This window comes from Montipora foliosa, chromosome 1, assembly GCF_036669935.1.
Source record: "Montipora foliosa isolate CH-2021 chromosome 1, ASM3666993v2, whole genome shotgun sequence".
NCBI classification, from domain to species: Eukaryota; Metazoa; Cnidaria; class Anthozoa; order Scleractinia; family Acroporidae; genus Montipora; species Montipora foliosa.
The window spans coordinates 8497745-8521000 of NC_090869.1; the positions used below are offsets into that span (position 1 = coordinate 8497745).

The window sequence follows — 23256 nt, forward strand, 5'->3', positions numbered from 1 at the left end:
CAGTACTTTCCCACGGACCTGTTTATTTTGCGTTACAAGGTGGCTCTAAGTTCTGAGTCTCTGGAATGAAAATAATGAGTACCCTAAACAGAATCTTTCTCTTAGCGGAAGTTTGCGTTTTTTCCAATTTTGATCTTCGCAATCAAGCCTATGCAAAATTAGCGTTTTAAAGCTTTGAACTTACCTCCAGATATTTCTTTGTTCCGACGCAAGGATCACCAAATATCGAGTTGCTAGCTTGCAAGACGCAGCTAGATGATCCCTGGCAGTTCCGTCGCACTCTAGAAAGGGCCCGGCCTAAAGTCGCGCAGTTTGTGGCTTTTACTGGACCTCCACAACCACGGCTATCAATCAGAAGGCCATAGTTTGCTGACATGATGTTGATCGTCTTGTGGCCACGGCAATGGATTGCAACCGAACTGCCTTCACAAATCTGTAATAACCTTCCATACAGTCCTGTTCTAGGCACACACTTGTAAGATATCTATACATGTGAGACAAGATTATGGAAATAAATAATAAATAAATAAATAAATAAATAAATAAATAAATACACTGATTGCCTAATTAATTAATTTATTTATTTATTTAAAATACACCATCATATGGAAGAATTTCACCATGATCTTTGCAGGATTTCAGTTATTAAGAGTTTGAAAGGACGTGATAAGACTAATATTTTAGTTCTGAAGATTAATATAGAATAAATTTCCCGTTGCAAAGTTACCTGGGCTTGAACGTAAAACCAGCTTGAAAGGCTAAAGTAATAGCTTAATTAAAACATGTGACCCTGACAGTCCTCCAGGTTGTCTTCAGGTGACCTTTATACTAATGGAAACTGGGCACTTGCGTCTGAGATGTGGGGGTAAGGTAGATGTATATTATTATATTTTTCAATTGTTCAGTCGCATTTCTTGACCTCTGAAAATTCAGTACGACACCAAAAAAGTTCTTCATATCATGTTCAAATCGCACTGCTAAAACACCGGAACAAGACAAAAGACAATATAGAGCCAAAGCAAATGAAAAGCTTACACAGATCGAATGGAACACGTGAATTTGCTTTAGCTGTAGAGCTTCACTCAGCTAATTTTTGGGTCTAATTCAAATTTGGAAAATGAATTTTCATTAGAACAAAGGATACCCATAGCAAATTTCCCTCATTTGAACGCTAATTTCCATCACCCCAGGCCAACTGGTTTCCTCTACAAATTACCCCTTCAAATACTTCGTGTAAGTCTCATTTGGTGATCATTTTGATGCATGTTACTCTTTCAATTGAATTAGCTTTCTCCTGTCAGTTTTTTTATTATAATCAAACCACACTTCTTCCTTGATTATTAAGCCACTGGGCCGGTTGACCCACCTCTAGATATTTCGCAGTGCCAACACAGGGGTCCCCAAAGGCAGCATTGGTAGGGTTGAGAGTACAGGTTTGCTGGCCTTGGCATTGATTTATAACCACCATCATTGATGTAACGGATTGGCAGTTGTTGGTTTTGATAGGACCATATCCCTGACAAAATATTCTGCTAGTACGCCCATAGAAAGCTCTCACAATATCGATCTCTTGTGAGCCACAGTTAATTGTCAGGTGTCCCCCACTATGTTCGCAAACTCGCCGAAGAATCCCCTCTGCAGATGGAAATCAAGATATTCGGTTCGCATACAGTAGTCACGTGATTTTATTTTGAAAATGTTTGGGCAAAGGAGGAATGTAGGTGTGTGCCAGTAGTCTGTTGCATTTGCCTTACTTCTTTTCTAATGTTCTTGGGTGGATACTATTGTGCTTAATTTAACTCTTACTGAAACGCCCTTGGAATACACTCTTGGTGACTTTCGCAAATGGAAGACATGCTATATGCAATTAATCATTTTGGGGTTTGTCCCTAGACATAGTATAAGTCGGGTTGAAAAACCTGTCTTTAATTTATATCCTAACAATTCAAATATAATAAACTAAATTGTTCTTCAACGTGAAGTCGGAAATGCGCAAAGTGCATCTAGAGGCTAACCTTGAGGGCTGCGTTTAAGCATCGATACATTTGACCTTACGCATCGAGTAAAATCAATTAATATCGTTACCTGTACTGTTGAAGAACCCCGGAATGAGAAATAAAACGAACAGGTGTAACATCGTTTGTAATTGACCAGCGGTTTTAGTAAATCAGATTGGCTATAAGAGGAAGAGAACAACAGTTAGATCTCCACTTGGTATTGCGGGCTTATTGGCACGGAAGCTCTTTTCATTCCTTTTTGTTTCGCTGTTGTTCTTTGTTTCGTCAGTTGTGTTAATTTCGTATCGTAGTCAACCGTAATTAGTACCTTAGAAAATAGTTTGTAAGTTTATTCGTTCGTAAAAGTCTCCATTGTTGAAATACTATTAAACTGTAGGATTGTAAGTGTTGTGTTCAAACAATAAGTTTGTCAGTAAGTGTTAATTGTAGAATAAATTATTATGTAAAGATATAAATGTAAGTAACGTGCTGTAGGGGTGTGGTGGCGAACAGTTGGTTGACGGGAAAGGCAAAGAAAGAGAGAAGGAAGAGTGAAAAGAGAACACCGCTAAGAGTCATTAGTGGGAGCTGTTTGAATCAAAGACAAAACCCAGGCATTTGTCCGCAGCAGCAGGGGAAGCAGAAGCGTCGACCGAAAGGAAGAGCTGAGAAAAAGTAAAAGCAACGGGAAGAAATAATGCAAACGTGTAGATGAAATTGTCAAGGAACAGTAGTTTGTTGGTTTGTTTGTTAGTGGGCTTGAATTTGAGAGGAACTGTGTAGAACCGAACGTTTAGCTCAACTTGTTTACCAATTTTAGTTTTAAGGCCTTTTGTAATAGCAGTAAGATTAGACAATTTTGAGTAAGTAGCTTTAGTAACTCTTATACTTGCAGTTAAATTACATCTTAGATTTAAAGTCGTAAGCGTTTTCTTAAAATTTATGGTTGTTTGTTGTGCGATTGTGGGAATGGGTTTGGGTGTAGTTTTTTTGTGTTTCATTATCGTTGTGTTTCTATTCCTGGGCCATCCGGACCCCGCACGTCACACCATATTAGTTAGAATTTTGTTCAGAATATCTAGAATTGCATGCTGAGTCCAAAAATTGTTTCTAAAACCATATTGTGACTTGAAAAACATACTGTATCATCTATGAAGGATTTAAGACGTTTATACATTGATCTTTCGAATATTCGGTTAAAAACAGTAAATAACGATATTGGACGATGATTGCTTGGATCAGTTTAGCATGCATTAATTGGCGAGGATACGTGCCACACAAAATAGATTTATTGATTAGTTCAGCTAAGACAGAAGATATGACATGGCATGCGGACTTGAGGAAGACAAACTGGAAAAGAGTATAACCGATATACTTTACTTGATATTGTTATCAAATTTCAATTTTAATTTCAGAAGAAGTGACAGAATCAAGTAGAAAGAATTGGGGTAGTTTGAATTCCCAAGATAGTCTTTAAAGGCTTTAGTCCGACGAACACGAAGTGATGGTTCAATGTATTTGCTATTTCTGATTGATTATTCTCTGATCGTTAGGAAATTGAACAGTTGTTACAGTCCTTGTCTGCCTCTTTCTATTAATCAAAGTATTAATACCTTCCCAAGTCTTTTTCATGTTATTTAGGTTACTGCTAAAATATTTTTATTTTTATTTTTTAATATATTCACATTTATTAGTTTACATGTAAATTTTAAACTATACATCGGAGCTATATATCGAAACTACGCTACCTATCTATGATAAACACAGAACATCCGAACTACACTACACATCAAAGCTATACGCACTATGCACATTTAAACATACTACAATACTACAGTATTAGTTTAAGTTGGGACTAGTTGGAGGTGATAGCTCATGCTCCACTATGGGTAAAAATTGATGCCATTTTTTATTATGAAAGTGGAGTTTGTTATTTTTCCTCGCAATGAAACGTTCGATCTGGTGCGTTAATTGTTTTGCATTTTGATATTAACAGGGCAATAGTGGGAAACGTTTGGCTTCATTTCGAGCGAAAAATAAGGTATTTGCTCTCAAGTATAATGTAGTTAACTAGAATATTGTCATCAACATTATCCGCAGAAAAAAGCCCAAATAAAATATCTTTGATATGGAAGTTTTTAGAGATTAACTTTTGCGATTTGAGGAGAATGTTTAGCTCATTCCAAAAGGTGCTAACCTTACTACAGTAAAAAAAGAAGTGTTCCAATGTCTCCAGTTCTTTATGACAGAAATAACATAAAGGGGAATCGGCTAAACCAAATTTGAAGAGCATAACGTTTGTATAACAAATTCTATGAAGAACTTTATATTGGAATTCTCTTAACTTTGTATTCAACGTTATTTTAAAAGGCAAAGAAAATATTCTTTCCCAGTCTAGTTCAAATGTCTTTGTGTTGAACATTTCGTTCTATTTTTTCATAAAGGTAGGGTTTGAAGAGATTTTAGAAAACGTTTCATACAATAGTTTCGATTGAATCTTTGCAACATCAAGCTTTTCCCCTCCAAGGTGTTGTGAAAAACTATCGAAATCTACATAACAATCGTGTAAAAGAGCTGCATTTTCATTTGTCTTTAACAATCTACGCCATTCCTCCGGGATGGCACAAAAGAGACTAAAAAGGAAATAATGATCAATAGGTGAGAGGTGTGCATGTTGTAGGTAAAAAAGCTGTTTAAAATTGCCATGTGAGTCGAGGAGGCTCCGAACAGTTGTAATACCAACATCAATTAACTTTTTCAACCAAAAGTTAATTGATGTTGGTATTACTGCTAATATGCTTAGTAATAAAGCTTTTTTCTGAGGCAGGTAAGACTGGAAATTTTGTTCCTGTACAGCCTAAATTTCGCCGGATCGCCGGGATGAAAAAAAAACATTTTTTTGTTTTTATGGATTTACGTAAACCCCAAGATATACATGGTTTAGAAAGTTGCTTGGCCTTGCGTTTGGAAACGGTTTTTAGAGGAGCATTTTAATTAAATTTAATGCAAAACGAGGAAAACAACTTGTCAACAGAGTCATTTGCAGCACGGCCTCCACAATCGATTTGGGAGATATCTCTGAAAGAGTTTTCTTCTAAGCATTTTGAGTCAATCGCGGGTTCTAATACCCTGATATAACGAGTTTTAGAGAGAATGAATGAAGCAGAATTGAGAGAAGTGGGTGCTAATATCTGACACAATGTTGCCACTGGAGAGTTTGCTGTCAAGTCTATTTACCCGAATATTATCAATGAGTGTGGCGGAATTGTTATAAATTCTTGAAGGCTTAAGTAACAAATACCGGAAGAAATGAGTAACTTTGCATGGATATGAGGACGTTATGGGAATTATCATTACTTTCCGACTTGAGGAGATCAATGTTGAAATTGCCCATGATGTATTTTGGTTTCTCCAAGGAACTCAGTGTTTCTCGTGTGAAATCAAAGTAAGTTTGAAATTGTTCTGGGGAATTATATTGCCGATACATTACCCCCAAAATAATGTTTTTACTATGTAGGAAATCGATTTCAATCCATAAAGCCTGGAAAGGCTCGTTAGATGTTTTTTCAAGGAGTATAATTTACAGAGTTGTTAATGTACGAAGTCTAAAATTCAGTAGTACAGCGTTTACCGTTCTCACCAAATAATTTCTTTCAATGTCTAATTGAAAGGGAAGTACGTAATATAACTTTCAGTAGGTCTGACTCACCTTCTCGATTCAAGCTCTCGGTCCTCTCCAAAAAGCTTAACTTGAAACTTTTGTCCTCGTTGCTCCTTTTTGTGGTATCAAATTAAACCAAACCAGATTTTTGAACAAGTTCGCGATTTGTTTAATGAGAGCCTCAAGGAAGACGAATATCATTACCATATTTATTTCCTCAAAATTGGTAATATTTGAATTTTTTTGTTCATCCTTTCTCTCCAGTCACGCAATACAAGACTGAATGCCGAGAGAAACATTACTCCAAAATACTCCCCGTATTCGATACAATAATTCTCTTTTGGCAACCAATGTTTTAAGCATCGTTTTTTTTTTCTTTTAGAGACCAGCATAATATGATCCCATATCAATCCGTTCATAGACAGTCGCGTTGCATATTGAATCTCTGACAAGTAGCCAGCAGAGTAAACACAGAGAGGTCTCAAACTATATACGGTGTGCTAGACAAGTTTCGATAAAATCAACAATAGTTAAATAATTATATTAGGCCTTAGTAAAACTCCAAGGACGAGTACGTTGTGAATAACCGATAATATTATTACCGATGTTTTTGGGGAGTCAGGGTGGTTTAGCGGTTATCAAGCCCGCCTCCCACCTTTCGTGATACGGGTTCAACCCTGGCCTCGGGTCATATTTGGGCTGAGTATCAGTCGATCTCAATCTCACTGCGAGGGTTGTTCTCCGGGTACTCCGGTTTTCGTCCCTCATCAAAATCGACTCTCAGTCAATAGCCCTTTTCACGGTTAGTTTTTCTCATTTGCATTACAATGTAACTAGCATTGCCTCACATATTTTGTCGCCTGTCGAGCCGTAATCAAAGTGAGCTGTAGCTCTAATATTGTACAAGTGTGGTGTTTTGTACAACACTGAAATCAAATGGAAAATTCTCTAGTAACTTATGGGTTTAACAATGACAGAGACTTGGATCTGTGATCTGTTGTTTGTACTCAATTATGCACAGTTTTAACAATTGGAAATTTCACAAATTCTTGTTGGTCAAAAATTATTTGAAAGAAAGCTTGTTGCTTATTTTTTGCTTGATAATTCAAGTGAAGGGTTTTTCAGTTAAGGGTTTGATGCTGAACACTCGTGGGAAATTTATTTAGTTGCGTTTTTGACACGGAGTGTAATTTGACACGATTGAGTTTCTTGTCTCCACGCACGTAATGAAATAGGAAGGGTTTTTTGCCTCTTATAGCAAATATGTTGTTTGTTTCAAAAAGCATTTCGCTGGAAAAGGTGGCCTTTATGAATTCATCATGTTGTGTAATATGCGAGCTTAACTGGATAGTTTTTATGGCAATAGTAAAGCATTTTCGTGTCAAAATAAGGTGAGCGTCTTCCTGTTGTGTTAACTTAATTAAATATACCATGGCTCGTGAGTTTGTATTTGTCGTCTGCTGTAAACTTGATTTCCACTCTCAATATTACCTCCAGAACCTACTTTTTGCGTAAAATAAGCTTTTAGAATGATGTTCTTTTCTTCTGTGGTGATACTTGACGATTCGGGAACATTTTGTGAAAAAATATTTGTAACGGGTCACACGCGCAACTTTTTTTTAAAATTTACACAAAATGTCAACACAGCGGACCTTACACTACACATGCATCAGAAAGTTGCTGGTCACACTGGATTTAGATATGAATGATGGAAATTGAAATGTGTGCATGCCCCGTTCGATGAATCTTTAAACAGCAGCAGATAGCATGGTAGCCCCTTATTAAGTGGCATTTATAATAAAATAAAACAGGAAATATCGGTTTTTTTTCCTTGGGAAAGTCCGAACCCACGTGGATTCTCAGCGTTTTAAAAACAGTATTTTAGACAAGCGGTTTTCGTGCCAAAATGGTACGCCACAATTACCTTAAATGACAGGTAACTGAAAAGCGTCGCCATTTTTCATCACGAAGAGCTTGAGGTCAAAGTAGGTACCGGTAATATTTGCAGCAATTGTAATAACCTTTCCTACATTTCAAGAATTTCTGGACAATAATACATTTGATAGATGATAATCGTCTATTTGTATAATAAGACTTGTTCCGTGGGATGCCTGTGGCATGCCACGGTAAGGTTTGTCGGGGGTTCCTTTTTCATTGTCGACGCAAAACGGCAAATTTGATTGACAACTAAATCCACGTGATAGCTGGAACAACAAGATGAGATGACTTTGACAAGAGTGAAAATACTGTTATTTCGAGAGTCTATTCTGGCAAGGAAACCAAGTGACTGTGATTTCGAGAGAGTGTATTCTGGCAAGGATTAGCGTTCAGGAAGAAAACAGAGGTACTGTGATTTTCGAGAGAGTCTATTCTGTTAAGGATTAGTGTTCAGTTCAGGAAGGAAACCGAGCCACTGTGATTTCGAGAGTCTATTCGGGCAAGGATTGTTGAGGAAGGAAATCGAGGTACTGTTATTTCGAGAGAGTCTATTCTGGCAAGGATTAGCGTTCAGGAAATACCGTATTTACTCGAATAAGCGCCGCAGTGCTTATTTAATTTGTCGCGCCACAAGTGCAACGTTCAGTTTACATCAGAGCTTCGCATAGCAAGAATTCTGGAAAGAGAGCGTACCGCCCGAGCAGAGAAATACAGTTACTTTGAACTAAAGAACATCACATTTAAGGAAAATAATTTGCCGATCCTGTTTTAAATTTTTTTTATAGTTTATTTCCTGGTTATACGGAATTCCTCGAATAAGCGCCGCATCGGCGGTGCGGCGCTTATTAACTTTTTCCTCCCTTATTAACTTTTTTGTCCCAGATGCGGCGCTTAATCGAGGGTACCCTGGTCCCAGAGGTTTTTCTTGAATTTTCCCCTCGTGAGAGGTGAGGTTCGATCTCACGAGGGGAAAGTTCAAGAAAAACCTCTGGGACCAGGGTAAATCGAGGGCGGCCCTCATTCGAGTAAATACGGTAAACCGAAGGTAAGATATTTTGAAGGTGTCTCGACTTTTTGTATTGAATTGAACTGTGAAAATTGCATAGGGTTCGCGGATCATACGTTCCGTGTTGTGTTACGCATCGAACCAACGAGTTCACTGTTCATTCGGCCTACGTGCCAAACGAACCAACGAGTTCAGCAACCGAACCTGCGTGTTCACTCAGCCTACGTGCATAACGCTTAGTCTAACATAACAAGAAGTTTGAACAACTTTGACAGACGATATCCATTGAATCAGTATATTCACAAATCAAGGATTCCATCACGGAAAACATCGACACCGTCGATTTCAAAAGTTGGCTCAAATATTTGTTAATTTGCAATTGAAGATAAGCTTATTTAAGCCTCGAGAGTTTGACTCTATTCGAAATTTTCACAGTTCAATTCACGAGTCGACAATCATGCTAGGTGTATTTTTAAGGTTTTGTGTATTCTTGCTGACATTGAGCGTACCTATTCACCAAAACGTACATGTAAATAGTGTTCACGAGAAGGTTTATTCCAGCGGATGTTTATTTTATTTTCAGTGTTCAATTGTTAACATTCAGGGGCACCCAACGAGAATATAGTTCAAAACCACTTAAATATAGCATTGTTAAACGTATTTTAGTATTTAAACGGTAGATATAGGCATATTTTTATCCCCTAAAAAGTTTTCATCTGTTCGGATTTCCTAGCTGAAAGGTTAGTGATCCGAAAATTATAGGGATCAAAACTTACTTTTCGAAAATTTTAGCCAGAAAAAAGGCTCCCGAAAATTCTAGGTGACCTTTTAAGGATAAAAATCTGTTAAAAATGGGCAATTATACCATTTTTCAGATGTTCGAAAATCCTAGGAGAGGCAGGCAAGCAAGACATTTTACAACAAATGTTCCGAAAATTCAAGATCTGAAATCGTCTTCCGAACAGATATTTTCCGAAAATTGACGTTGGGTGCCCCTGAACATTTTTAAATACAAAGGGAAATATTTGTTACTTAAGAAGAATTCCTCATGCTTCTCATGGAAGCTTTAATCCTTTCGTTATCTCGAATAAACAAGCACACATTATCAATGGAAATATACCAGTTTATACCAAAGAAACAGATAATGTCATCGCGATCAGGGAACAGCCACCAACGGGGACAAACGATCCAAGACAACATTTCATGAATTATTGTTTAACTCACCCAGAAAAGTTTTCATGTGCAGTAGACTGTTTTCTTGAACTTACATGTAACTATGCAATCTTTAAAGATCTTATTAGACATATTGAACGAAATGAATTTTTTGAAATCTTAAACGAGGCATGTTTTCAGTTAGAAAATTCATATTCTTCAGAAATTGATATGGCAGCCATTCGAGAACCAGTGTGGGTGTATTTAAGACAACATTGCAACTCATTTGCTACTATGTCTGATCATGCTGTCTTTAGTGACATATTTACCTTGAATACAGTTGGTGTGATGACACAGGAGTTAAAACGACTTTTTCTTATCCAACAGACTGACCAGTCGATTTGTACATCATGTGACAGTACAATTGTAAAGCAGAGAACTATATTTGCACTTTACATAAGTTCCGTAAACATGACTCAAAGAAATTTTGACAATTATGTCTCTGAGGCTATATTGCCGAGCACTGCTGCACTTTACTGCGATTTGTGTCAAAGCCATTGTGGCGATATCTCAATGCTGCAACATTTTGTTCTGCTTCCAACATTTTTAACTTTAGAACTGTCATCAAATTGTATTGATCGATTAATTTTTCCAGTTACAATAGATGTATTGGGTCAAAATTACACACTTGAAGGTTTGGTTAGATGTTCAAGCCATCATTTTACAGTGGCTATAAAAGCTGATAGTCAGTGGGTATATATTGATGATATGTGTGTCTCAGTCAAAACATACACCTCATTTCAAGATCTTTTACATAATCACTCTTACTAGTGGTTGGTTTTTTGCTATTTTCAGAAAGTCTTCAGTTAGAGTTGGCAATGATAATATACAAACAAATTTTGCAGCCAGTCAAACTCCGACACAAAACGTAAATGATGTTCCTGTTAGCACTTTGACAAGAGATACTCCAAGCATTAAAAACATTACTAGTGTCACTATAACAAAAAGCTACACAGTAGCTCTTTATGGTATTTGTTTTTCTGTGTTGAAACCTTGCGTCTACTGGAAGTCTGATGCATCAGATGCTATTGTTAAATGTGGAAGTGCTCTATTTTCTGACACCAGCAAATGTCAGCCAAATTCCGGTAAACTATTCCAGAATATTAATATATATGGTGCTCATATTGATGTTAACTGTGTTTCAACTACTGCCGGAACCCTTGTGTGCAGTTCATTATATAGTAAGTGCACCCTGAGGGGCTCAGTTTTGCACAATATCAGTATAAGTACAGGATTTTTGCTTCACTTTTCGAACCTTTGCTTAGGTTGTGTTTTTCACAAAATTAAGAGAGGTACAAGATTTTTTCTCTTCTCCTTGAATGAACAAGACACACTAGACATCCATCAAATTGATAATGCAAAATGTTTAGTTCAAACAATAACAAATAAGGTAATTTGTGATGAAACTGAGTATGTCATTCAGTTTATATTATGCTCATGCAAGTTAACTAGAACAGAGAAACAAAAGATTCTTAAACACCAGAAATATTCTGAACAGAAAATAGCAATTTCAAGAAAGAGGAAAAAGTGCTATGCTGAATTAGAACCTGTAAAGAAAAAACTGCGTTTGGATATATTGAATCGCTATTACAACAATGAAAAGCAAGACATTCTCAGTGGTCGTGCAGAAAAATATAAATCCATGTCTGCATCTACAAAAGACAGTTTGTTGGCCAAAGGAAGACAGGCTTATCAACAAATGGGAAGCACAAAAAAAGAAAAAATGCTGGCAAGAAATTAAAGAGGACAGAGAGAAGCAATGCAAGACAGTTAAATGCTATAATACACAATGACTTGAATTCCTGCATTGCATCTTTTAAAAAAAAAGTGAGGGAAGGTCCTAGTTACATATGTACTGTATGCAACAGACTTCTTTATAGGAAAACTGTTACAGAATTAAAGAAAGGCAAATATGACATTCAGCATATTTTTACTGGAAAACGTTCTTTTGATAACAAAGAATACATCTGTAATACATGTTCTTCTAAGTTATTAAAGGGACACATCCCATGTCAAGCTGTACATAACAAATTATTGGTTGATGAAATTCCCTCAGCACTTAAAAGTCTAGAAAAACTTGAGCAAATTCTCATAGCTCAGTGGCTTCTATTTCAAAAAATAGTTATCATGCCCAAAGGTCAACAACGAAAGATCAAAGGGGCTATTTGTAATGTGCCTGTAGATTGTGATCAAACATGCAAAGTTTTGCCAAGACCACCTGAAAGGTCAGGAATAATCATGCTAAAGCTGAAAAGAAAACTTTCCTTTAGAGGTCATGTTTATTTTCAAGCTGTACGACCTGACATCATACTCAATGCTCTAAATTGGCTGAGGGATAACAATCCTTTCTATAGCAGCATAACAATCAACATTAAAAACATTGACATAAATCTCACTCAACAACAGCTGCACACTTGTTCAGAACAAGATTCAGAAATGTGTTCATTAATGGGTGAAGGTAACCCACAACACAAAGGAGTAGATGATGATAACGAAGAAGTAGAGGATCCTTTGAATGAGTTTAGGGCACCCACAACTGAAACATGTTTACAGTCTGTTCTTCCAGATTATCCTGTAACTGTAAATGTAGAACAAAATAACCATACAAAGTCACACGGGAATGAAATTTTCGATATTGCGCCAGGTCAAAATAAACATCCAGTTTCTTTCATGACTGACATGCATTGTGAAGAACTTGCATTTCCAGTGTTATTTCCAAATGGTTGATTTGGGTACACTGCAGAAAGATCAGTTAATTTATCACCTTCAAAATATTTCAATGCACGTCTTTTACACCATAGTGGCAGGTTTGCAATGAATCCTGAATATTTGTTCTTTGCACAGTTCATTATAGAACAGAAAAAAGTATCAAACAGCATTAACATAGCTCTCTCAAAACTTCGTGGGCAGTCCCTTACAGCATCAGATCTAAGATCCAACGTACAAAGGTTACAGAATCTTGTTTTTCAAGACCAGGCCTATCTATTTCTGAGACGTGTTCCAGGCTCACCACCCTATTGGCAAAAGTTTATGTATGAAGTTGTAGCCATGGTGAAACAGCTTGGCATTCCAACTTGGTTTATGACTTTATCTTGTGCGGACCTCAGATGGCCTGAACTGTTTCAAATTATTGGCAGAACACAAGGCCTCAATTTAACTGATGCCCAAGTTGATGCATTGTCTTATAATGAAAGGTGCTCCATGCTGAACTTAAACCCTGTTGTTGTTGCTAAACACTTCCAGTATAGGGTTGAAACATTCTTTACCGAGGTACTTCTTACACAAGCAAATCCTATTGGCAAAATAGTACAATATGCTTTAGGCATTGAATTTCAAATGAGAGGCTCACCTCATCTACATGGATTAATATGGACAAGTGATTGTCCAACACTAACACATGAAAGCAAACTAGACTATGCAGATTTCATAGATGGCCATCTCCAAGCGTATCTGCCACATACACAAGCAGACCCTGAATTGTATGACTTGGTTGCAACTTATCAAAAGCATAATCACTCAAAAACATGTAGAAAATACCGTAATGTTCCATGCAGATTTCATTTTGGCCAATTTTTCACAAGAAGAACGATTGTAGCAGAACCACTGTCAGAAGAATTAGATGAGAAGAAATGCAACATGTTAGACGAAAGAAATAAAATTCTTACTTTAGTCAAAGAACAAATAGACAAAGTGTTGAATCCAAATAGCCCACAATATGATCCAAATAAAACAGAGAAACAATTTTTGAGTTCACTCGGTATAACTGAAGAACAATATTACTGGGCTTTATCAGTATCTCCTGATTCTGACTTTGATCTCCACCTCAAAAGGCCACTTGATAGCTGTTTCATCAACAACTATTTTGTTGCTGGGGTAAAAGGTTTCAGAGCTAATGTTGACTTACAGCCTGTTTTTAATCATTATAAATGTGTAACCTATGTTTGCTCATACTTCACAAAGGATGAAACAGAATGTTCACAAGCTATTGTGCAAGCAGCAAAGGAAGCAACAGCTTTGAATTTGCCTGTTAGGGACAGTTTAAGAAAAATTGGGGCAGCCTTTCTCTCCACACGAGAAGTGAGTTCACAAGAATGTGTATACAGATGCATGCCTGAACTTTGGTTAAGAAAAGTTTTCCCAAAAACAGTCTTTGTGAGCACTGATTTGCCAGAGAAAAGAGTTCGAGTTACAAAAAGCCAGCAGGAACTAGATGAACTAGATGATGACCGCACAGATATTTACAGATCAAATATAATAGAACGCTACAGTATCAGACCAGATTCGAACACTACCATTCATAACCTGTGTCTAGCTGAATTTGCTGCATACTACTATAAAGAATACAATACTGATCCCACAAAGAATGATGCACAACCAGAAATTCTTACAGATGATCTAACAGAATTGCATATTCAATCTACCGCAAATACAGATATCATCAGCTTGTTACCTCCCAAAATTAAATTACTTAACACTAATGAAGTCATGAAATGCAGGAAAACTAGGGCTGTAATAAGGTATCATACACCAAACAAGACAAAAGACCCTGACAAGTATTTTCACCACTTACTTATGCTGTATTATCCATGGAGGAATGAAGATACTCTTCTAGGTAATGAACAGACATATGCATCTAAATTCTATGAGTCTGAAGTGCACACTACTGTTGAGCAAAATAGAACAAGATTTGAACCCGATGCAGATGCTGTCTCAGAAGCACTAGAAGCTTTAAGAAAGAGTGAAGGCAATAATCTTCTCCATTCCTTCGACTCTGTAAACGATCAGGAAAGTGAAGACTTGCAGTTAGACATGCATAGCAATAGCAGTTGTGATCAGGAATCATTTAACAAACAAGAAGCTTCACATCTTTCCTCCACCTCCAACAGCCAACGTGCCCCAATACTTCCAACAATAGCGTACCACATTCAACCAACTGAGATTTCTGATGACTTGCTTCGGGAATCTGTGAGGTCACTAAACGTTCAGCAGCGTGTTGCATATGATTTGCTCCTATCTTGGTGCCGAAACAAAGTAAAAAATATCCGCTCTTTAACACCAAATGAAATCAACCCAATATATCTCTTTCTCACTGGAGGTGGCGGATCTGGGAAAAGCCATGTAACAAAGTTGATATACCACACAGTAGTAAAGACATTTAAACATGTAGCAAGTAACCCTGAGCTACCAACAGTACTGTTAATGGCCCCAACAGGTGTCTCTGCCATAAATATTGAAGGAACAACAATAAATACCGCATTGGCTATTCCTAAAGATGCAGGTGAAAATCTCCCTGCAATGTCTGATCAAAAGAAAACTCAAATGAGACTTTCATTTTCTGAACTAAAGCTCATTATAATAGATGAAATTCCCATGGTTTCTAACAGGCGTGTTCTTCATATACACCAAAGACTAAAGGACATATTTTGCTCATCTAGCTCTGAACTGTTTGCTGGCATAAGTGTAGTTGTTGTAGGAGATTTTTATCAGTTACCACCAATAAGAGAAAAACCTATTTTTGAGAACTTCAAAAATAATTCTTACAATCTGTACCACCCATGGCTTGTGTTCAGAATGGTAGAACTAACTGAAATAATGAGACAAAAAGATGATCAGCACTTCAATCGACTTTTAAACAGATTAAGAACTGGTTCACAAACAGAACAGGATATAAACTGCATTAACTCTCGATCAATATCCCCATTAGCTGGAAATTATCCATCAAATACACTTCACATTTGGGCAGAAAATGATCCTGTAAATGAGCACAACAACAAACAACTTGAACAGCTGTCTACGCCTTTGTTTGTACTTAGAGCTACAGACCAATATCCACCAAATGCTACAAACCAGAATATCAATACAACATTGTCAAGAGGGAGATCAGAAACAGGAGGACTAGATTTTGAAGTTAAGATTAAAGAAGGAGCAAGAGTAATGCTTACTACCAACATAAATATTGCAGACAGACTAATAAATGGCCAAATGGGAACTGTAGTGAAGGTTGATGTCAACAAAGTTACACAAAAACCAAATGTAATTTATGTCAAATTTGATGACAAAAGAGCAGGAACCAATTTAATACAATGCAGTGGCAGTCCATTTGCAAGACAACATAGAGTTGTTCCTATTGAACCAGTACTAACAAAGATAAAACTACGACCAGGTAAACTATCTTCTCCAGAAGTACAACGTATTCAATTTCCAATTACCCTTGCTTGGGCATGCACAGTTCATAAAGTGCAAGGCTTGACACTGCAAAATGTTGTTATTAGCTTCCATTTAAACAAACAGAAATCGTTCAATTATGGACAAGTGTATGTTGCATTGAGCCGTTCAACTTCTCTTCAAGGACTCCATATTCTCGGCCAAATCAACAATAAACATGTGAAAGCAAATCCTAGAGTACATAATGAATATGACAGACTAAGAAGATTAAATGCAGAGGATATACAAAAAAACGCTAACACAGATGAAGAAAGGGCACAGGATACCAATTCAGCTTTAACATTATCTCTCCTAAACATACGCTCTCTCAGGAAACACAGTTCTGATGTTAAATGTGATGAAAATCTTTTCAAAAGTGATATTCTAGCTTTCACTGAAACACAACTTTTACCTGGAAATAATGACTTCGATATTCTACAAAATTTGACTCCCTTTACCTTATACAGGTATGATCACAATTCAGATAAATTTTGCAGTCTGGCAATCTGCGTGAAAAATAATTTTCACATTTTGAACCAGGAATACTTCCCTACTTTAAATGCTGTTAAGTTTGTTGTAACTTGCGACACAAATGATGTACAAGAACCACTAAATATGTCTTTTCTCTTACTTTATCGTAAAAATGGCTCAAGTATTCTTCACTTTGTCAGTGGAATTGATTATTTACTTAGAGCTCACTCTATTGATATAATCCTAGGAGATCTGAATGTAAACTTCTTTAATACCATTGATATGCAACCACTTACTAACTTAATGGAATCTTTCAGTTATGTGCAGATTATAGACGAACCTACATTCATCTCGGGTAGTTTACTAGACCATGTTTATGTCAGGCAGGCAATTGAGGCTAATATCCATAGCTCAGTAATAAGTGTATACTATTCAGATCATGATGCCGTAAGAATAGCTTTCCTAAATTAAACGTTTCTGTGTTGTATTTTGTAAACATAACGAAAGAACACCAGAAAGAAACACTGTGCTCCATTCCTTACCTATCCTTACTGTCAATTTCAATGCATTAGAAACACAAAATGTAAAGTAACTGCATAGCCAACTCAACCAGGAAGTCAAAAACAAAACAACTCTAAAATACAGAAATGACTGCTTTAAAATGTTCCCCATATACCCTCACAACTCTAGACTACCAGCAATCCCTCTTTTTCGCAAAATCTGTAGTGCCAGTAAAAATAAAAGAAGGAAATATTAAAAGCCGTGCGGAACTCTACAAGTGACGCACACAGCTTCACTGTTCTCTCTTTGCTGACTTCTCATAGTATAACACAACTTTCCCTGAAATTGAAAATATTACCGACCACCAGGCATACCTACAGTAAACGTTTACTCAGTTAGACATACATTACATGTCTTCCCTTAAAGGTATTAACTAAACTACAGTAGATGTGTACAGTGCAGTGATAAGTACATGTACCTATCAGCCCTGCACATAAAAGTGCATTATATTTACAATGTAATCATTTTTATACATTCGTCTTTTAGGAGAGATGTCACAACAGGGTCCATCTAAAGGTGAGTAAATAAATATTTTTTCTGAACTCTTGTATACATTTACGTCAATTATCTCAACACCAAAACACTCAAATGCTCGAAATCTAATTCCTTCTCTCCTTGCCTCTTTGCATTGTTTTTTTTTTCCTTTTCGTTTTCATCTATGTTTTACCCCATAATCACAGTAAATGACCATTACTAACAATACATGAACGCTTTCAGGTTTGCAAAAATGAATAAGAGTTGATGATTACAATACTTAGTTTTCTCCAACTGATGTTTTCCTTTTAACTCTATGATAGGCAACAAACATGGCTTCATCCACAACTTAAGTCCACTGAAACGATCACGTGGAAAAGGTGTTCACTGGTTTGACTTTCATTTGCAAACATCACCCACAAAGGTACAAAGAGTCCTAGCATTTAATGCTCCAGCACATCAACAGATGCAACACTTTCAAGACACAAAGACCCCAGTGTTTCTTAAAAACCTCATCATCAAACAAGATGAAAGTGATTGGATTTTCAATCAACAGTCAAGTGTATCAGTGGCCCCAAACAGTGACATCACCTTCAACTATAAAGAACAGCTACAACCGATGCATCTACAAACCAGTTGCCAAGGGTAGACATCTCCGTATCGCAACTCGATACTATGACACCTAACCAAAAGGTCAATGTTACAGGAACACTCTCCTTCAGTCAAAAAGAACCCAAGAAAGTTTTGGTAAAGTCAACACAAGAAGTATCCTTTGTTAAGGAAGATTGCATTTTGGAAGATTCAACAGGGCACACTTCTATTCATATCTGGAGTCCACTGATAACTCAACTGAAGAACACCTATTCTTATCGCCTGAACAATTTGACAGTGAAAAACTTTCAAGGCAACACCTTCCTGTCTACTTCACCATTCACCACTTACACTCAACAGGTGAACACCCTGTCCTCTTTTAAAGGGCGTGCAATTCTAGAAACTCCAGAGAAACAAATATTTGTTGACAGCTTCAAATTAGTCAGCAAATTATCCATTTTTTTGTCTTGTCAAGTTTGCAAAAAGCGCATCACTGATGTCTCTCGTGCTTCAGTTAAGTGCCAAAACTGTTCAACCCACCAAAAGGTTGTTGATTGCAAGAGAGAAGCATCTGCTAAACTATGTGTTGCCAACGAAGACGCAGACCTCTGGTTAACTATCTTTACTGACACCTTGAAAAACCTCCTTCAGCAAAAGTCATCAGTGACTTTGCAAAACACCACAGAAGAAGTGGCAGAAACGCTGCTTAGTGCAAGCAACATTTTCATCACTTTTGATCCACAAACAAATGTTGTCTCCAAAATGCAACATGCACTAACCTCAGACAACCAATCCTCTGCAAAAATTGAAGCCACTGATCATAATAGAGCAACTCATGACAATGAAACAACTTTTGGAAATCCAACAACTCATGACAATGAAACAACTTTTGGAAATCCAACAACTCATGACAATGAAACAACTTCTGGAAATGCACCAGCTTATGACAATAAAACAACTTCTGAAAATGCAGCAACTCATGACAATGAAACAACTTCTGGAAATGGAGCAACTCGTGACAATGAAACAGTTTCTCAGTCTGGTAATGGAGTAACTGATCACAATTGGCTTGGTATCACTAATGACAATCAAGCTGCTGATGAAAACTGGCTTGATGCCATTGACGATAACACAGCACCGGATGACAGCTGGATTGATGCCATAAAATAACAATGCAGCTACTGATGACAGTTGATACAAACACATTCCCTGTTCATGTTTACATGTATTTCACATTTGTTGACGTTTTGATAATCAACGTTGTTTTAAACAATATTTTAGTGTTCAATGACAATGAAACAACTTCTGGAAATGGAGCAACTCGTGACAATGAAACAGCTTCTCAGTCTGGTAATGGAGTAACTGATCACAATTGGCTTGGTATCACTAATGACAATCAAGCAGCTGATGAAAACTGGCTTGATGCCATTGATGATAACACAGCACCTGATGACAGCTGGCTTGATGCCATAAAATAACAATGCAGCTACTGATGACAGTTGATACAAACACATTCCCTGTTCGTGTTTACATGTATTTCACATTTGTTGACGTTTTGATAATCAACGCTGTTTTAAGCAACATTTTAGTGTTCAAATTATTAGTGTTGCATTTTTATTCATGTCTCAAGATTTTGTAGCAGTTTTTGACAAAATGATATATCCTTATTAGAGAAAAACAAATTCCGTATGTTCTTGGTTTTCACGTGACGTCATCAATTAAAAAACGAGATGCTTCCGTGAAGCATACACTGGGTTGCCTGTGGTACGTGCTACAGAAAATCAGAAGGCACTGAATTGTGTGGTATTGAAATACAGCATTCCAGTCTCTGAAGAATAACAAATAAAAGAGAAGCGAGAAACATCGGCTTCGGCGCTGACATGTTGATAATTTTCAAGTTCCCTCAGGCCTTCTTTTCACCACAAGTGTGCCCTCTGAGCATCTGACAGCTTTGTAATACTAAAATTCACTGAAGTTAAGCCCTGCCGGGCGGGGTTAGTGTTAGGATGGGAGACCAAAACAATAAACCCCTCATAAAAACAGAAGCATCTGACCGAAAATACTATTAACGCTAACAAATGCGAACTCAGCAAGGTACAGATTCTGTTAGCTTGCTTTATGCAAAACAACTATTGATACACAGTTCTTAGAAAGAGCAGAAGGAAGTTTCCGGGACGGTCGATCGAGAATAAAATATTTACGACATGAAAACAACATTAATTTTGAACCGTGAATATAGCATATAAAAAGTTACGATCAGCGACAAACATTTTGGGAGATTTTTGGTACGTTCAAGTAAATTGCAAAATCGAAAGTGACATGGCCGGAATTCAGCGGGCGCCGTGATTAAGTTACCGCGGCATGTTTACTCGCCAAACAGTGAAGCATCTGTGTCAAATGATGGCAAGATACCGGGTTTTTGTAAGTTTCTTTTTCTGTCAAGTGTTATAAAGTTTAACAATGAAATGAGCGAAGTCAAAACAAAGATCACAATCGCCCAACTCTTGTTTATGCAAAGTCAAAATTTACTCTCCAAGACGCGTACGACGTTGTTTATCACCAGGTAATTCCATCATTTTGGAAATAGCAGCTACTTTTTTATTCATCTGCGTCACAAGTTTTCACTGATTTTGGGGCTCATTTTGTTGAAACTCAAGCACGCTTCCAACAGGCCTGTGAACCCTTCCTGCTTACAGAGCAATACTAAAAAACTTCTCCCATATCACATTTCAACCTTAAGCTCGAAAATTCAATACACAACATGATATTATAATTCACAAAGGCAGAAAATACCACAGAATCCTTTTCCAGCGAAAAAATTATTGAAACAAGCAACATATTTGCTCTTAGAGGCGAAAACCTCTTCCTATTTCATTGCGTGCGTGAAGGCAAGAAACTCAATTGTGTCAAATTACCATGTACTTCAGGTAAATAGAGCTCACTTTGATTTCGTCTCGACGGGCGATAGATTGTTTTCGAAGTCCAGTACTCGTCGCTTTTGAGCTTCCTGCCTAGTTTATCCAACTGACTTTCCATTATTGAGCTTCATAAGGGTATATTTTGTTTAAGGATCCACTAAAACGCCATTCGCGTTACATGACTTTCACGCCATTGCAGGCTAAGTTAATGATTCTACTGTGTCCACCAGAGAAATCTACGCAGTTCCACTACCCTCTCGATCCTAAGAACATACGCGCAGAAGGCTCTATGCACAAAGACACCACTTACCAGGGGAGTGACAGGCAAGACTTTTACCGACACGGAAAAAAAAAAAAAAAGAAAAAAAAGGAAACAAACAAACTAAACGCAGATCTCGACTGGTTTGCCATAGGCAACCCAGTAATAAGGAATTATCGACCCTTTTGAGATTTTAGTTTAGTTAGCTATTAGAACAACTGAAAACTCTTCTTTTTTACAAATTTTCAGTTTGATAGGGTTTTTCGTGTTGTGATAAAGCAACGCTGAATTTCTAAGCTTTTGCGTGACACAATATTAAAATGACGGCCGAGAATGCTGTCACATAGGTTAAAAAAGTGACTTATCCGCTGAGATTTTGCAATCTGAGCAGCCCTTCTATTACAATAAGTACTCATAGAGATGTTTATAAGCTCTCAGAAGAAGAAGACAGCCTTTTTATTGCACAACTCAATGACATGTGCTTTTTGGTAGCTTCCGGACCCCATATTTGTGTCCCTCAGAGGGACACAAACATGGCGTCTCCATACAAAGCCTTATAAATTTGAGTAAAACATTTCTTCGAATATCTCCCGCACGAAACATCCCACAGACCTGAATCTTTGCGAGACTGTTTTAGTATTCATCTTCTTTTATCTGTTCAATCGTTGACTTAAGATGTTCAATGGATTGATGATGTGACAGTGAAAACCGGCAATTACTTCACCCAGTTTTGATGCCATTTCGAAACACCATGCACACACTCATTCCATCTTCTAATTACCCGCAAAGAGTAAATAGGAACCTGGAAAGGACACCCTGTACCCACAGTAATTTTCCGCCCACCCTCTTTTCCACCACAAACGCAGCCAGGGTTTCTTCAACACTTTCTACAATGATTTCTTTCCCTAACCTAACTCGCTATTCGTGGCCCTTCTCTCTACCTTCACAATTCATTCCAATGCTACACTAATTCCCCAAAGCATCCCACGGAATCGCCTTCAGGCGTCTTGTTATTTTTTTAATCCGCTGAATACTATCGCGGCGGAAGCTATTTCTTTTCTTGTTCGGAGTTGTCATGGCAAATTATCCTTTTTAGGATCGAATAATGGCAGCTTCTGTCTCTTCCCACGTACTGGAGCAGAAATTACGTAAAACAAGCGAAACAAAAGACAGAAAACAAAACAAGTTCAAAGAAAGACTAATCCCAAGTGATCAAAAACACAATGCTTACGGCGGTACCTGCAGAAAGACCCCGACTAATCCATATGATCAGTCACTGGATTCTCTCAAAAACCCACCCAAATTAAAAAATTGCAGGAGGTATCTACATATTTACCACTGCGAAACCCTGAACAGCTGTAACAAAATTGAACTGTTTAACACAAATTTTGGACAATAGTCACAGGCGCCCCAAGGTCAGTGAAAAGGAAAGCCAACAAAAATATAAGGATTTGCATGGGAATCCCGATAAAAGACCTGAGAAGAGAATCTTACGAAAAACTTATCAATTAAAAGGCCTATCCTTATTGCCATTGTGGGTCGCTTCCTTCCCGTGTGTATGTGTGTGTGTGTTTTTTTTGTTTTCAGATTCTACGCGAATTGAGCCATTATCAATTCCTCTTTATAACCTTTTACAACCGAGGAACTGATAATGGCTAAATTCGCGTCCAATCTGAAAAAAAAAAAAAAAACTCAGGAAGGAAGCGACCCACGATGGCAAAAAGGTTATCTTCCAAGGTCTTTTATCGGGATTCCCATTCAAATCCTTATATTTTTGTTGGCTTTCCCTCACACTGATCTTGGGGTGCCTGTGCAATAGTAGGCTGTGGTGAAGCTGGAGAGTAATTTTATAGGTGAATTTCAAACTCTTTACGCAACATATTCCGGTCGGAACTCTCTTGAGTTTCAATTTGTCTTCATCAGACACAAGGAGACTTTTGTCGTTCACAGGATTGGAGCACTGG

The 23256-nt window shown here is 37.4% G+C and overlaps 3 protein-coding genes across 3 annotated transcripts in view; 2 read left to right on the forward strand and 1 right to left on the reverse strand.

Annotated features, from left to right (window-relative positions):
• LOC137974667 (L-rhamnose-binding lectin CSL3-like) overlaps positions 1-5821 on the reverse strand; it is a 7482-nt gene extending 1661 nt beyond the window's left edge. Inside the window, exons 1-4 of the mRNA XM_068821593.1 lie at positions 5707-5821; positions 2086-2176; positions 1367-1635; positions 185-484 (exon numbers count right to left, since the gene is read on the reverse strand). Of these exons, the coding sequence (XP_068677694.1) occupies positions 185-484; positions 1367-1635; positions 2086-2137 (621 nt within the window). The 5' untranslated portion in view covers positions 2138-2176; positions 5707-5821. The remainder of the gene's footprint in view (positions 1-184; positions 485-1366; positions 1636-2085; positions 2177-5706) is intronic.
• A 2233-nt stretch (positions 5822-8054) lies between these two features.
• LOC137974671 (uncharacterized) lies at positions 8055-19859 on the forward strand. The gene is made up of 3 exons (XM_068821608.1): positions 8055-8123; positions 17537-17566; positions 17848-19859. The coding sequence occupies exon 3, from the start codon at positions 18200-18202 to the stop codon at positions 19283-19285; it is 1086 nt and encodes a 361-aa protein (XP_068677709.1). The 5' UTR covers positions 8055-8123; positions 17537-17566; positions 17848-18199; the 3' UTR covers positions 19286-19859.
• LOC138009182 (uncharacterized) lies at positions 13621-18173 on the forward strand. Its single transcript, XM_068856422.1, has 3 exons — positions 13621-16844; positions 17537-17566; positions 17848-18173. Exons 1-3 carry the CDS (start codon positions 13922-13924, stop codon positions 18171-18173), a joined length of 3279 nt encoding a protein of 1092 aa, XP_068712523.1. The 5' UTR covers positions 13621-13921.
• Positions 19860-23256: the final 3397 nt, after the last annotated feature.